Raw genomic sequence first — 15,917 nt, forward strand, 5'->3', positions numbered from 1 at the left:
TTTAATAAAATATCTTTATTCCAAAATATAATCACTCAGACATACAATCCTCAAACAAACACCCACACATAATACAGTCCACATGAAACACTACCAGCTCGTAGCAAGTGAGAAAACATAACAAAAACTACTCCATTGTGGCACAAAACTAAATGCCCATTTACAAACAAATATCCCTCGCAATCAAGTGAGCTCGACAGTTTCCCAGTGGACTAGTCTTGTATTCCAGTTTCAAAGGTTATGTAATTCACTGTGAGATCATTTCATGTCAAAACCAGCAAGAATTCCAGGTAAGACTATAGGTCCTCGAGTCGCTTGTCATCATTTCCCACTTTCTGTGTATCGTCGTTCAAGATGTCATTGACTGGACTGTCTAGTCCAGGCTGTATTACATGTATTTTCAAACCTCTATCATTCTGCTCGAAAATTAACAACAAACAAACATGTCAAATTTGATAGTGGCTTGCTACCCAACTGAAAGGCATGGCGTACCAAAGATTCCCATTTTTAGTTTGACAAATGGCTAAAAAATGACATGCATGTCTGTAAAACAAATAATTGAGTTTGGCCTCGAGTAAAATGTTGCACCCACTGCCTGCTCAGCAAGATCTACCCCCAATAGCTTCATGCTACTTTAGTGAGAGATGTCTGAACACAGGCCAATCATTTTGATGAAATTAATAGCTTCAAACCCACATTTGATTGAGCATCAATCATTTTTTAAATAATGAAATAATTCTTAAAATTTGATATAATAAATCTCATTTGGAATTATTCTTTCATTGCACATATATGTTGAATACTTGTAAGTTGTGAGCCTACAAGCAGACTCCCTTCTTTAGTATGATGTTGCCGTACTGGGCAGTTTCCCTGAAAAAGTAAAGGCAAAAACATCATTATTGGCACATTTAAGACATAGTCTGGAAGTTTATTTAAGGTACCGACGTTTACTACAATATCTAAAAAACTATCGGACCTACTCCAGTCAAAGTTGGTATGAGATTATTAAACAGTCATACATAACTAGATATTACATTTAAAGACAATCAGTGCATGAATAAAAAATCTGTGTATTTAGCTATCACTACATTTCATCAACAACCAGACCTGTTCGTCACGGGTGGAACGAGCATTCATTGTAACAGCCATCTGCAAGACAATCGGTGCATGAATAAAAAATCTGTCTATTTAGCTATCACTATATTTCATCAACAACCAGACCTGTTCGTCACAGGTGGAACGAGCATTCATTGGAACAGCCATCTGCATAATGCTACCCCTGCGTCACAGGGCCATATGAACCAATCAACTCAACTCGAAAGGGTGCACGGGAATCACCCACGTTGAGACGCCCAACGCTAACACTGTATTCATGCGTGCGTGATTCCCGTGCACCCTTTCGAGTTGAGTTGATTGGTTCAACTGGGTTGAAATATAGTGATAGCTAAATAGACAGATTTTTTATTCATGAACCGATTGTCTTTAAATGTAATATCCAGTTATGTATGACTGTTTAATAATCTCATACCAACTTTGACTGGAGTAGGTCCGATAGTTTTTCAGATATTGTAGTAAATGTCGGTACCTTAAATTACCTTCCAGACTTATAGCTAGCTAGATAAATCGCAAAGAACAAAAGCATGGTTTATTTCATGATAAATATTCTATCATTTCTGGAGTTTCGAACATGTGCTTGCAACTTGCTGATGTCATATTTTTGACATTATTTGAGAGAGGGGAAGGAAAAAGGTACAGGTAATCGACGTGCACACATATCAGACTTGTCCAATATTGCTGAGGTCAGATTCTATTGAGGAATTCGTAATTATTTAAATACGGGTAAATATTTTTACAGATGGTACATTTGATCATCATCCTAAAAGAGACTGTACATATTGTTGATCTCTCATAAAAGAAATAAATGACTGGTAGTCGTTAATTGTAAATAAAATGCTGCGCCCCTCATGGTTTATTCTCCCTGCAGTGTTTTATTGTATGATAAACAATTCCAAGTCGTCGTTTATTTCTTAAATAGAATACAAACCTGTAAGTGTTAAGTGAAGTGAAACAGGGTTTAACGTCTCATCCAAGATTGCAGCACTTATAAAGCAACATGCATGCATGTGTGTGTGTGTGTGGTGCTGCTTGTACTAGTCCGGACTGATGCCGATTTATAGTGCTAGCCCACTGAAATACTATGCCGCAGTTTAACTTGAATAGCCCACTCAGACACAGCATACAGAGCTGACCAGTCCTTGTTTTAGCCCCTTAATGCCGAGCGCTGGCCAAGGTAACAACAAGTACCATCTTTTCACGTCTTTTGGTATGGCGCGGCAGGGAAGCGAACCCCAAACCTTCTGCTCTCCGGGCGGACACTCTACCACTAGACCACAGAGGCAGTCGATAACAAGACTAAAAGTGGCGTGGGACCATACTCATTCACTAAATGCAAGACTGTAAAACAAGACTGTATTAAAAGTAGTTTTATATTTTCTTAATCAGATAGGATAGTGTGTGCAATACTACCTGAGGTGTGGATGTGTGACTAATTATCTCCCCTTAGCCATGAATTTGCCTCATCTGTGGATGGTGTATGAGTATGGTCTTACGCCACTTTTAGCAATTTTCCAGTAATATCACTGCTGGGGACACCAGAAATAGGCTTCACACATTGTACCCATATGGGGAATCGAACCCGCGTCTTCGGCGTGACGAGCCAACACTTTAACCACTAGGCTACCCCAGCACCCCGCCTTGGACAGAGGATAAGGCTTTTCATGAGGCTGACATTACTATACTGATAGTGAGAGGACAGGACATATTATTTGCTTATACATACCCTGTATGCACAATGGCAAAAGCCTTCTTGGCTCGCTCATAAAATTCAAATCTCTCAATGAGTTCCAAGGGAACCTGAAATATCAAATAAAAGATGTTCAATAAGTGAGGAACATATTCAATCACTTCAGTGGTATATAGGGGGCACGGGTGGCTTTGTCATCTAAGGTACCGCAATTTGATGTGGAGTTTGAATCCCAGATATTCACTACCTCCCTTCCCAAATGTCTGTTGCTATCACCTCCCTCCCCAAATAAACTGACGCTAAGGATAAAAAAGGGTGGAGAGTGGGTTAAGTTTGTAAAAAGAGCTTAAGTTCTAAAATAGCACAGTTGGTTGGTTGGTTGGTTTGTTGTTTAACGTTAACGTTTTATATTCCAGCTATATGACGGCGGTCTGTAAATAATCAAGTCTGGACCAGACAATCCAGTGATTAAAATCCAATTGCATGGATTGATGCTCATGTCAATCACTGGACTGTCTGGTCCAGACGTGATTATTTTCAGACCGCCGTCATATAGGTGAAATATTGCTGAGTGCAACGTTAAACAACCAACCGACCAACCATGCGTTAAAAAACATACAAACAAACAAACAATAGTAAATGAGGGAGCAAGACATCATCGCACAAATAATACGGCCTCCATTGATTGCCGTAAAATCAACAATCTGCCATAGAGTGCCCACCATAACTGAATCTTATTCACAAGTGACTACATTACACATAACCTGCTAACTAACACAAGTCTTGCTGTGAGGGAGACTTACTTCCTTGCCCTCTGCCTTGTTGATAATGGCCATGTATTTGTCCCAGACTGGGGTCGGGAGCTTCTTTGCCTTGTCGGAATCAACCAGATCCATTCTGCCCACCTGAAACAACAAGTTCACGCATTCAGGTTAACACACATCAGTGAGTGAGTGAGTGAGCCACTGTTGGTATATCTCCCCGAGGCAACAGTGTCCACTCCACCCTTGCCACATCAAGCCCACTTTCCTGTGCTAAATATCATTGGACTGTCGCACATATCGATAGTCCAATCACAGAATGTTTCACAAAATCAACATCCACGACTTGTACACCTTCATATGAAAGTGATTTTCTGCTGCCTGTTCTTGTTGACACGAATATGTCTTTTTCATCTTTTAAACCCCCGAACGATTGCCTATGTTTTTGTGTCAGGGATGAAATCGTGAATGTTTTCGTTATCTGATCCACTAGGTAGTTGCCCTCTTTGTGAAGCTATACGAGATAAGAACAGCGATCTGATTGGATATCGCGTTTTCATTACAAGGGGCATAACTCGTGAGCTGGCACCAGGGTCGAGCCAAGTAAAGTGGCCTCAGTGTGGCAAGGGTAGAAACTAGACTTTGATATAGGCTAGTGGACTCGCTTGCCTTGGGAAGATGCTGTTAGCAATACTCCGGCTATATCAGGGCAGGGAACACCAGAAATAGACTTGTGTCCATGTGGGGAATCAAACCTGGGCGAGAAGACACTTTAACCACCAAGCTACCCTACCACCCCTTATCACACATGACTCTAAACCAGTTCAAATACTACTGCACTTTTATATATTATTATCCATAATTTTGTAAATTTCAAACGTAGACATCTGTATTCTGTACACATGGAAAAAAGTTTCTTGTTTTTTTACTCACATAAGCTGTTTTGAGGACGAAGAAATTATGACATATGACTTTTTATGTTACCCAAATGTACTGAACAAAAAAGTTATTGCGTAATGAAGAATGAGCACACAATTTCATAAAATTATTAAAAAAATATTTATGATCTCTAACTATTCTTGTTCACTATATGAATAAAAGCCATTACCCCCGCATGAATCATCATCCCAAGGCAAGAGAGTTAACTGACTTTAAAAGTCCAGTTTCCATCCTTGCCGAATTAGGCTGGAATTCCTGGGCTGGATCGTTGCCGACCAATGCTTATTATGAGTTATGTCCCTTTTGAGCCTCTCCTATGGACCAATCCGATTACATCACTTGCACTTGTTTCGAACAAAATGGCGGCGCCCAGTCAAGACGATCTGATCATTACTCAAGATCTATATTGTGATAAAACGGGTCTTACATCGCGAAGGGCATCAAATCACCCGAGCACCTTGATTAAAAACATGAAAATGTTTGGAAAATATCTGTTGGCAACGAGTCGGCGGTGCACATGCTTTGCAAATCCTGCAATCGACCGTAATCTGCACGACAGTTTAAGAACCGGATTTTGATTTCGTTGCAAGATTTTGATTGGACTATGCATAGACTCGTTGGTCCAGCCAAAATGTAACTCCATAATACCAGCCTAGTTCGGCAAGGGTGGAAACTGGACTTTTATAGTCGGTTAACTCGGTTGCCTCGGGAAGATGTGCATGAATATGACAAGCAGTTTGTAGTGTTCTAATTCATGTGACCTCTCTTTAAAGCCATATGGTCAGTGGTGCCGTTGTACAAAGCGAATGTGGCGCTAAGGTGATGGTAATTCCCATACCTTAACATAGACTTATGACAGTCGTAGCGCTAAGGTTGTTTCGTACAACAGCACCCATATCATTATCATAGTGCCTCTTAAATTGTTAGTGAGAACTTCACAGTCCAATGGGAGGAAAAAGGGCTTTCTTTTTCGCTGTCAGGTTTAATGACACACTCAGCAATATTCCATACATAGTAATGACTGTAAATAATCAATAATCAGTCAGAACCAGACAAACCAGTGGTTGATATAATGAGCAATGTCAAACATCTTCAGTGTATGATCATACACAATCCACCAAGTCACCATGCAAGTCTCCTTACTAGTCGACCCGTGAAGATTCGGGGTAAAATAGGTCTTCAGCAACCCATGCTTGCCGTAAAAGGCGACTAAAGGGATCGGGTGGTCAGGCTCGCTGACTTAGTTGATGCATGTCATCGATCCCAATTGCGTGGATCGATGCTCATGATGTCAATCACTGGATTGTCTCGTACAGACTCGATTATTTACAGACCGCCGTCATATAGCTGGAATATTGCTGAGTGCGGCGTTAAACAACGAACAAACCAAACCAAATCCTTACTAGTCCAATTTAGTTGCTGTCTAACAAGGAATAGAGTGCCCAGGACCAGTTCTAACCCTGATCCCCATGGAGCCATATCATCCAATCAGGACAGCTGTTACAAAAGTCGTGGAAGCTCACATACTATTTTCCTGCTGGCATACTTTCATAATAAGTTGCTACAAGAGGCTTGACTAGTGCAATATATCTTAACACTTGAAAGTCTCCATTGTATTCTCATAAAGGTTTTGACTGACAATTAATGTCCTTTATATCTTCATCTTCCATCTTACCGGTTTGTCTACATATTGGTCCAGGGTAAACAGCTCTAAGACTCCCTCTAACAGCGACGGGATATCTAGACCTGAAACATAAACACCAACATTTAAGTAGCTATAAGAAGCTATCACCAATAAAGTCGCAGATAATGTGAAACATTAATTGTTTGTGTGGATGCAAAACCTTCACAAAAGCCATATTTTGTTTTTGTTTCAGGTGAGCTTATACGACGTACTATAATAAGAAAAGGCATATATATGCCAAAGTTCCACTTCATGAGGCTGACAATATCATAGAAGCTTACAGACCCAATTGAAAGAATTTAAGATAATGGTCAAATCACAAAGGTCAAACTTTAACACATCACCAAGAACTGAACATATGTGTTCAGACCCACTACAAACTACACATATACCAAATTTCATACTTTTTTTCAAAAATGTCTGAGGAGAGACGATAAATAGCTTCGTCACTATGCCTGCCATGGAGGAAATATTAAAAATCAGATTCAAACTCCTTGAACAAATTCAACCCATATTTTCAGGGGTCGTCACTGGAGCGCACAATTTTTTCGCATGCGAAATGTCAGCTTCATTGGTCCAGCAGTTTGTAAGAAGTTGTTTATGATGCACAACACTTTCAGTCAGGTGAGCTAAAAATGCATGCAATATAATTTTCTAAAAATATGTCTGACCATCAGCGCGCAGCTCCCTTGGACCGCTTCGACAGATGGAGGACGAGGGGAAGTGGGCATCAGCAAATACTGAAACAAAGCAGAGTGAGTGAGTGAGTGAGTGAGTGAGTGAGTGATTAGTCAGAAATATCCGACCAGAAAATACATACCATATTCGACGTAATAAGCGCCCCTCTTATAAGCACCCACGGCAATATTTGCTAATATATTGGCTAGTGAACAATCCCAATTAGCACCCCTTCCGATTGATCAATGTAGACAAGACTTTTTTATTTGTGTGTTATTGGCACCCTTAAATATGGGCAATCAAATTCTGGAAAGATATATCTGGTGTATTTAAACATTTCAGGCTGTCAGCATAAACCACGAAATTTATGTTTCAACTCTGTTTCTTCCACCAAAATAATATTCTAATAAGAGCCCCCTATTTTTAATTTTGGGAGCGCCCTGAGCGCTTATATATATGGTAATATGGTATTACTATGCATTTCATTTAGCCAGTATATATAGGGATGCATGAACAATGGAAGGACTCTTTGAAATGTTTTATTGATAAAACACCAGCTCCATTAAAACAATCATGACCATGGTCCACAAACCTATCTCATAATTAGTCCTTTGATTGTGGTAAGGTGAGTGAGTGAGTTTGGTTTAACGCCGCTTTTAACAGTATTCCAGTTATATCATGGCGTGTCAGCTTAATGTGGGAGGAAAGCCCGAAGTGATGCAGGTCTCAGACGTTTACCACTTCGGTGAAAGCCACGAGCACGGGTATGGTGCTGACAAACCTAGAAACATAATTGGGGCGAACCGGGATTCGAACCCACAATCATAGGTTTCTGGCGTGCCCAAGTGACGCAACTCTGCACAGCGAATCGCCGCGCCTTAGACGACTGGGCCACCCGTGCCCCCCCCCCCCCGATTGTGGTAAGGGACCGACCCCTTGATATTCTTGTGGGGAACCTAGGATTTTGTATGGAAATCAGATATTTTTCAGCTAAAGCTACAAAACCAGATATTTTTTCATTTAAAACTACGAGCCTGTGTCTTTTTGCATCAGTGTAATTTTTGTGGCAGACAATTTTTTTTTTTCAGTCTGAAGCATTACTATTTTTTACAAGAATTTTTGGGAACAATTTATTTTTTCCAATAAAAAACAATGTTCGATCCTAATCTTATACTATTCTCTCATACTATGATAGATCATGCACACAGACCCTGAAACAAAAATATCCGAGAACGCTCGTGCAAGTCTAAAACAGTTTGGCAAGTCTAGATTTCTTCTTAAACTGAAGAGATTTTCTGGGCTCCTGTACCAAACAAAAATATAACGAAAGTGTTTAACATTTTGATATCACAGATAGACTGTGAGTCTAGTGCAACATTTCAACATAGAATTACGACAGACGTAGCGCTATGATCGCTTTCTGAATGAGAGCCTGTCTCGCTTTCGCAGAAAATCAGTGTCCTTTCGACACTGCGACACGCACCTGTGCACGGACCTCGGTGAAGACAACATGCAGTCACTTCTGGTTGCGGAAATCTACATTTTTAATATTTACCTATCTCGTCTCCATGACCCATGAGCGCAAGCACATGCAGTAAATCCGGTGAAATGATATTAGGTACTTTCTTCAGTGGCATGATGATCTAAATATCTGTCTCCAAGTTGTAGCTACTACCGACCTTTGATACGCTTGACGTGGAGATACTACTTGGGGACGAATAGTAAAATAAGTATTGTGACAGAGAGAAGGCGTCTGTTGAATGTTGTTTTTATTTTAGGTTACTGTAGTCTTTTAACTTTAAATAATCAGTCAATGTAAGTGTGGTTATAACAACTGTCATGAACGCATCATATACTCTGCATTTGCGACAGAGCCAGCACAGAGACGGGCATATCACAGGGGTTGTAATAACAAGGCACGTACGTATTACAGGCTCATGTTACATGGGCGGTCGATATCATCCTCGGTGGTAAGAAATTGGAGTTACGTCCCTTGGAATGTTGTCTGCTCGGCTACCTTTGCCGTGACAATGTCTTCCAAACAAGGTGAAAATGTATTACATCCACTTGCAAATACAATCTCTTGGACAAAACTGAGGACACACATATACATTTAAAAAGAAACGGACAAGGATCAAAGGTTTTGTGAACAAATTGAAAAACGAGAACATATGGTAGATATCTACGTAACACAGACAGCGGCATGCATTTATGTGTGTTGGAATGGATACTATATATATAGATAGATAGATAGATAGATAGATAGATATATAACGTAGTTTGGACAAGTTCACATGGCCCTGGGAAAAATGTCATGTCTGTTTTTTTAGTTGAATTATATGTTGGGGGACGAGAGCCATATTTCGTTGTATCGTCGAAATCCCCTTAATCAACCGTTTTTCGAATTCCCAGCGGTTTTATGACTGCAGTTTCGTATGCATGTTTTCACGCATTTTCATTGCTTTATATTATTTAGCCAACCCATTAACCTTTCAAAAAATATTTTGGGAAATAAATCAACTGACAGTACTCTTTTCGAAACTTTGTAATTTATTTTGTTTAAGCCTATTAAAAGAAAGAAGCCTTCTAATACCGAGCATGTATTTAGTGTACATATCTGTCGTAATGTTTTTTCATCAAAATGACCATCCTCTAATCAGTCAATTTTGGTATTTGACATTTGAAATTTGGACAAGAAAATCAGTAAAATAACAAATTGATACTAAACAGTGGAACTGTGCATGTCCGAAAGTCCCTCCCCCCCCCCCCCCTCACTGGATGTACTTACATAATAACTGCTATAGGACCCAAATTGGTGAACCTTGATTATCCTTACTTCGCTTTTAAGGAGAAGCTGAGACGTGGATTAACGAGGTCACAGGTATTATCAATATAGTTAATGTTCATGATATGCCTATAAACGAACGTGAAATTAATCGTGACCGATATACATGTTATGTAAAGAAGAATACAATGAGCATCGATCCACGCAACTCGGATCGATGACATGCATCAACCAAGTCAGCGAGCGCGACCTTTGTTGATTTCCGCAAAGCTTTTGATTACGTTGATAGTAAAAACACCTGTTGTACCTATTTATCACTCAATGATGTCGTGGTAAACTGTCAATAGTTCTTAAGAATATGTATTCCTCAGTCAAAACATGTATTAAAACTGACTGGTACAACTCCTTGTTTTACTAATTCCTGTGGTGTTCATCAAGGTTGCATCTTGAGCCCAGTCTTATTCATCTTTTATAGCATGAAAATTGGATATATGGTGATAAACATTTAAAAGTTGCAACTTATTATAAGTATTTAGGTCTATTAATGTCCTCAAGATTAAATTGGCCCAAGGCTTGTAAGACCTTAGCGCCACAGGCATCTAAGGCAATGTTTCCTGTTCCTAAATTATTCAAGTAAAACAAATATATCTCATTTTCAAGAGCAAATTCGATATTTGATGGTAAAATTCTACCCATTTTGTTGTACGGAAATATGGGGCATTAAATATTTTGAATCCATTGAGAAAGTTCACACTTTGTATTTTAAGCAGTTTTTATGCATTGGTAAATATTCTTCAAATAAGGCAATACTTGTTGAAACTGGTCGGTGTAGTTTATATGTACATAGCCATCTGCGTGTTGTTAAATACTGGATAAAATGATTAAAAATGGAAGCTCACAGGTACCCATTTCAATGTTACAAAATTATAAAGCAATTAGATGGTGAAGGGAAAACGAATTGGGTGTCTAGAGTAATAAGTACAAACTGGATTTTCCTTTGTATGAATCTCACAAAACACTGGTAATGAAAAACTATTTTTGCTTAAATTTAAACAAAGATTATTAGATATGTTTCAGCAAAACTGGCACCAACAAATGTCCTCTCCACACGTTCTCAAGCATTATGCTGGTATTAAATCATTGTTAGAACCAGAAAAATATTTAAGCATATTACAAGTTAAAACTCAATTGAGAGCTCTTTGTAAATTTAGAATATCTCTCCATAACTAACTTATGTTCTAACTGTGCCAACAAGGAGATTGAAGACGAGTTTCATGTTCTTTTTATATGTGAAAAATATCAAACGTTGAGATTAAAGTTTCTACCAAATTTAGATATTACACACAAAGACAATCAATTGATGTTCAATTTGTTGAATTCGACCAATGAAGAAGTTATCAAATCTCTAGCAATATATTTGAAACATGTATTTAGACTTAGGTGAATATATTATACCATGTTCAAGATCACGTTGATTTCTATGTATCTGTTAAAACTGAACTTGTCATATGGTCTTGCATACTGAATAATCTGTCTGTCTGTCTGTCTGCCAGGTTACCTGTAAATTGAATTCAGATCAGAACGCAGAGCAATTATTCACGGCTTAATATTTAATTACCTATGGGTAATTTCATCTGGAATTTCAGTATTTGAAATGACAATAACGATTTCTTATATTTTCAATCGAGATATTTATCAAAATTTGTTTCGAAGCGTAGTTACCAGTTTTAAACGAGTGCCGTAAGGCACGAGAAAGCTGCCTTCTGATTGGCTAATGTCGACTACTGGTCAGTCATTCCATTAGTCGGTCAAAGTTTGCAAAAGGTGGGCATGACGTGACCCGTAACGGGATGTCCTCAGATCTTTGTTTAGCTGTAGCTAGAACTACGATCTTATTTTAATGAGATTGTTATTTTTTGGAGTGGGTAAACCCCGATAAGGATAAAATTAATACTCCAGCAAGTTCACTTCGTGATGACAACAGAAAACGTTGAACCTCAATAACGAGCGTGACGACCGGATGTCACGGTGATGCGCCGGTTGAGCATGAGCTTGTAAACACCCATCCTCGACACTGCGATTTCCCCGGTCACTATATCGCGGCCAATCACACAGCACAGACATTTTTCACAATATGCGTCATGAAAATATTGTTGAGTCGAAAAAAAATCTTTGTTCCCATCGACGCATAGCTAACGCCTATATCCTTCCTGGATCTCACTTCAAACGACAAGCGTCCTTTTGGGGTAGTAAAACGTACGAGGTTTGAGAAAAAGAACGTGCGTGTTTGGTGAATTATGCGTTTATTTTGATAAATAAAGTGTTTGTTTAAGTAAATAAAATGTTCGTATTTAATAGAAATTTTATATATATTTTGTGAATAACACGTTTATGTTTGATAAATAAAGAGTCTGTGTTAGTAATTTTAATGTTCGCGTTACTAAATAAAAGTTTCTTCTTTAGTGAATAACACATGTTTGGTAAATAAGGCGTATGTGTTTAGTGGATCAAACATTTGCGTTTAGTGACAACATGTTCGAGCAAAACTGCAGGATTAAAAGAGTATAACCTTTGTATAAACGACAAAGTGAGAAAAAAAATCATCATCTATAACTTGGGAATTTCACGAAGAGGGGCCATGTATCATGAGAAAAAAAATTCAACCAAATTTGCTTTGTTTAGACTTATGACGCTTCATCAGCTTGTACGTAGAGCTGCGCTCGTGACCCGTCGTTGATATATCCAGCTGTTGTCTACAAGGACATACCTTCTTGCGTCATAGCCGCTTGCTGTGAAATGAACAGATCACGAGGCGAGTTTCTGATGTATCCTTAAGCACGTGTAGGAGAGATCTACCAATCAGCATCCAGAGGATGCGAAATGTAAAAACATTTGCCTCTAAACCCATTTACCTCTAAAGTTCCACATGATTGTAATGGGATATACACAGAAACTATTTGAAAAAGGGGTAATATTTTGTGATAACGATGACAGGTGTTTTTAGATTAGACGAGCTTCTAAATATATTTCCTCAGTTTCATCGAAAACGAAATGATTTTTCTCTCCAAAATATTAAATGCTATTAAAATATCTCGAGATATTTTCATCTGGAAGCCAATACACACACTGTCCCGACATGTTTGTAGATTTAAGGGCACAAATAATTCGACATATAAAAGGATCATATGGAAATTTATTATATTGTAATTGAATATACATTGATCATCTACTAATTAATGATATAAATTAACTATACGATAATTAATCATGTAGACGTTGATCGTATAAACTGGTTACAGAAACGTAATGATACGTATTGTAGTATCAGAGGTACAATGGCTGACCTACACTACCGGGCAAAAGAAAGTATACACCATGTTTGATGATGGGTAAAAATGAACAAACAAGAAATGTGTATTCGATGGTGATGTATTGATATGGGTATCAAAGTTGTGTTTTGGACCTTACATTTGCAGTGTTTCGGCGAATGTTTTCCACCTTGCAAAGTTTTCCACAGAGAAACTATAGCCTTAAAAGGAAAGAGCTGAGTCAAACCCAATTCAATCACTCAGATTTTAGGGGACAAGGTTCGTTTCATAGTCAATCCTAGCAATTGTAATATAAGTCTTACAAACTGTTTCACTTTAACTGAAAACCTTTATCATAATATATCAATCTAGCAGCTAATGACTAAATTAAATGTCCACGGACAGTGTCTCGGTTTCACACAAAGTATTTATGACAGCGGCTGTTGAGCGAGGCTGAAAATGAGCGGCAGACAGAAGAATAGTCTCCCTTTATCCGTCACGCAAACGCTTGTGATTCCCTCAAATATTGGGGGCAATAGCTTGTACTCAATGAAAATGCCTTATCAGTGAGGATGTGTCATCGGGGCATGCACCAGGAGGCGTCCAAAATCTAGGTCAAATTTTAAACACGGCTGGTTTGTATTTCCGCATGAGCGTGAATGGAAGAAGATCTTGTCTCGTGTTGAATGAACCTACGCAAAGAAAAGGTTTTATTGTGCAATAGAGATATATATTTATTTACGAACTTCAGGAACATGATAGGAAGGTATGTCTTCAATTTAAATGATTTATATTAAATTAAAAACAAGGAACAGATCCGGTTGCATAAGCTGTAGGTGGACGCGGTTAATTTACTAACGTTGTATTTATGCTGGGACAAAGACCTAACCTCATCAGTATGTCTGAGCTAATACTTGAGGATTTATGAAATATCATTCAGGGATACAGATACTATATTCAACCATTGATTTAGTCCTGCACCATGGCTGTAGATTATATGCATTTTTATGTGTAACGAAATGTCAAGTTTGTGAAGTATTTATTAAATCTTGAGTTAAGTTGTCTTCGTCTATTTTTCGTTGTGTTTTTCAAAATTTTAAAAAGGAATATTACCAAAGCTCCAGATATTTTCTTTTAGCCATAGAATTTTGACTCACATGTTATCATTCACACTGGTTATAGATAGCTTGCTTTGAATATTCAATAAAATCTACTCCCTTGGGTACAGGCTATTGGGTATTTGGGTGATTTCTACTCTGTGTCTAGTCGTGTACTACGCCACGGGTGTAACATGTCTCATAAACGCACAATAGCGATACACATGTCTGCATTCCACCAGTAAATAAGATTGGGTTATTACGCAGGGTTGTGTTTTTTAATGTTTGTATGTGCATTTGCACGCAAGCAGTTCACTACTGATTGGGAAATGGTGATATTTTGCGGAAATACGCAAACGTATGTTAACTTTTCTCCGGATCTTTGATTATATGAATGAATGAATGGATGAATGAATGAATGAATGGATGGATGGATGGATGGATGGATGGATGGATGAATGAATGAATATCGTTATTGCTTCCAGATAAATCGGAAGATTCTCAAAACATCTTTTATGTAACTATTTACACACAAATTATTCAAACTTACATATCACAAAGGTGGGAACAGTGTTACAAGCTGCAAACAATGAGAAATATTGGTATTATCATTGCCACAAGAAGGTCAAGCTTTTCTTTATGTTATGTACATACTTTGAGAATTCTATAATAGTAAAATGCCTCGTTACTTCATCAATATCATCGTTATCTGCACCAAGAAAGAATGCTAACATTTCATGGTCGTCCATCATCACCATTTTAACATACGTTTCAACATCAACATTTATTATTAACGTGGAAAAGGACACATCTCTCCCTTAAAGTACATGTACAGTAAACTACGGTTATAACGAACACGCTCATAACGAACTGAAGGATATAACGAACTCAGTTTTTTGGTCCCGACTACTTGCTGTAGTTATGCTGTATATGTGCTTATAACGAACTACGGTTATAACGAACTAAAATTTGTAGTCCCTTTGAGTTCGTTATAACTGAAGTTTACTGTACCTAGTTTAACATGATAGGGTGATGACAATCATCAGCAAAAGTATCACATTCCGTACATTCCTTAAATATTCTGCTTCTTGACCCAATCCTTATTACATACTGTATTTCTTCTCCCAGGTCCTGATATAACATTACAATGTTGAACAACACTCTGGGTGATGGTGATTTATTTTGCGTATTTGCATCAATCCGATGTCCAGAGAGGTCTGATTTATATCTTACATGTTTTAAACGTACATGCATCTGTGTCAGTATTGTCTGCTGAGTATTAACCTACTGAGTAACAAGAACATGTGTGTGAAGTAGAACTTGATATTTATGTATGTGTAATTTCCACAAAGAGTGAGTGAGTGAGTGAGTTTGGTTTTACGCCGCTTTTAGCAATATTCCAGCAATATCACGGCGGGGGACACCAAAAATGGGCTTCACACATTGTACCCATGTCGGGAATCGAACCCGGGTCTTCGGCGTGACGAGCGAACGCTTTATCTACTAGGCTACCCGACCGCCCCTTCCACAAAGAAAGTTCTTGAGTATGTTAATAATAACGGTCAATAAATATCGTACATAAAGGCTTCAGCGTTGTTTCACCATTAATTGCGTAATTGTAAAAGAGTAATAGCGATTTTATTTGACATTTATACACCAAATGCTTTGTTTTAAGAAGGCTTAGCGTAACTATCGTAGGGAAAGATCTGACTTACAGTAAAAATCGTATTAAAATGTGTACTAATCATTTTTGGCGAAAGTTTACTTGAGACTGTGGACGATATCTAAGTTAGTATAAAGCATATATACATGTTCAACATGAAACTTTGTAATTCATCAATGTATATATTCTGACATGTTTT

General features: G+C 38.2%; 1 protein-coding gene across 1 annotated transcript; it reads right to left on the bottom strand.

Moving 5' to 3' along the window:
• Positions 1-8,577, bottom strand: LOC124119050 (fucose mutarotase-like). Its single transcript, XM_046481440.2, has 6 exons — positions 8,421-8,577; positions 6,859-6,927; positions 6,179-6,249; positions 3,607-3,708; positions 2,840-2,913; positions 1-870 (listed from the first exon to the last, which is right to left on the bottom strand). The coding sequence occupies exons 1-6, from the start codon at positions 8,500-8,502 to the stop codon at positions 819-821; spliced, it is 450 nt and encodes a 149-aa protein (XP_046337396.2). The 5' UTR covers positions 8,503-8,577; the 3' UTR covers positions 1-818.
• Positions 8,578-15,917: the final 7,340 nt, after the last annotated feature.

Source organism: Haliotis rufescens, unplaced genomic scaffold (genome assembly GCF_023055435.1).
Source record: "Haliotis rufescens isolate VD_foot unplaced genomic scaffold, xgHalRufe1.0.p SCAF_12, whole genome shotgun sequence".
In the NCBI taxonomy this organism is placed as follows: domain Eukaryota; kingdom Metazoa; phylum Mollusca; class Gastropoda; order Lepetellida; family Haliotidae; genus Haliotis; species Haliotis rufescens.

What these genes read in the sequence shown, in the direction of transcription:
- LOC124119050 (XM_046481440.2), bottom strand. Translation starts at nt 8,502, where the DNA reads ATGCCACTGAAGAAAGTACCTAATATCATTTCACCGGATTTACTGCAT. An exon ending in GGGTCATGGAGACGAGATAG is followed by an intron (nt 6,928 to 8,420) that starts GTAAATATTAAA and finishes GCTTTGTTTCAG; the next exon opens with TATTTGCTGATGCCCACTTC. An exon ending in AAGGGAGCTGCGCGCTGATG is followed by an intron (nt 6,250 to 6,858) that starts GTCAGACATATT and finishes TTTATGTTTCAG; the next exon opens with GTCTAGATATCCCGTCGCTG.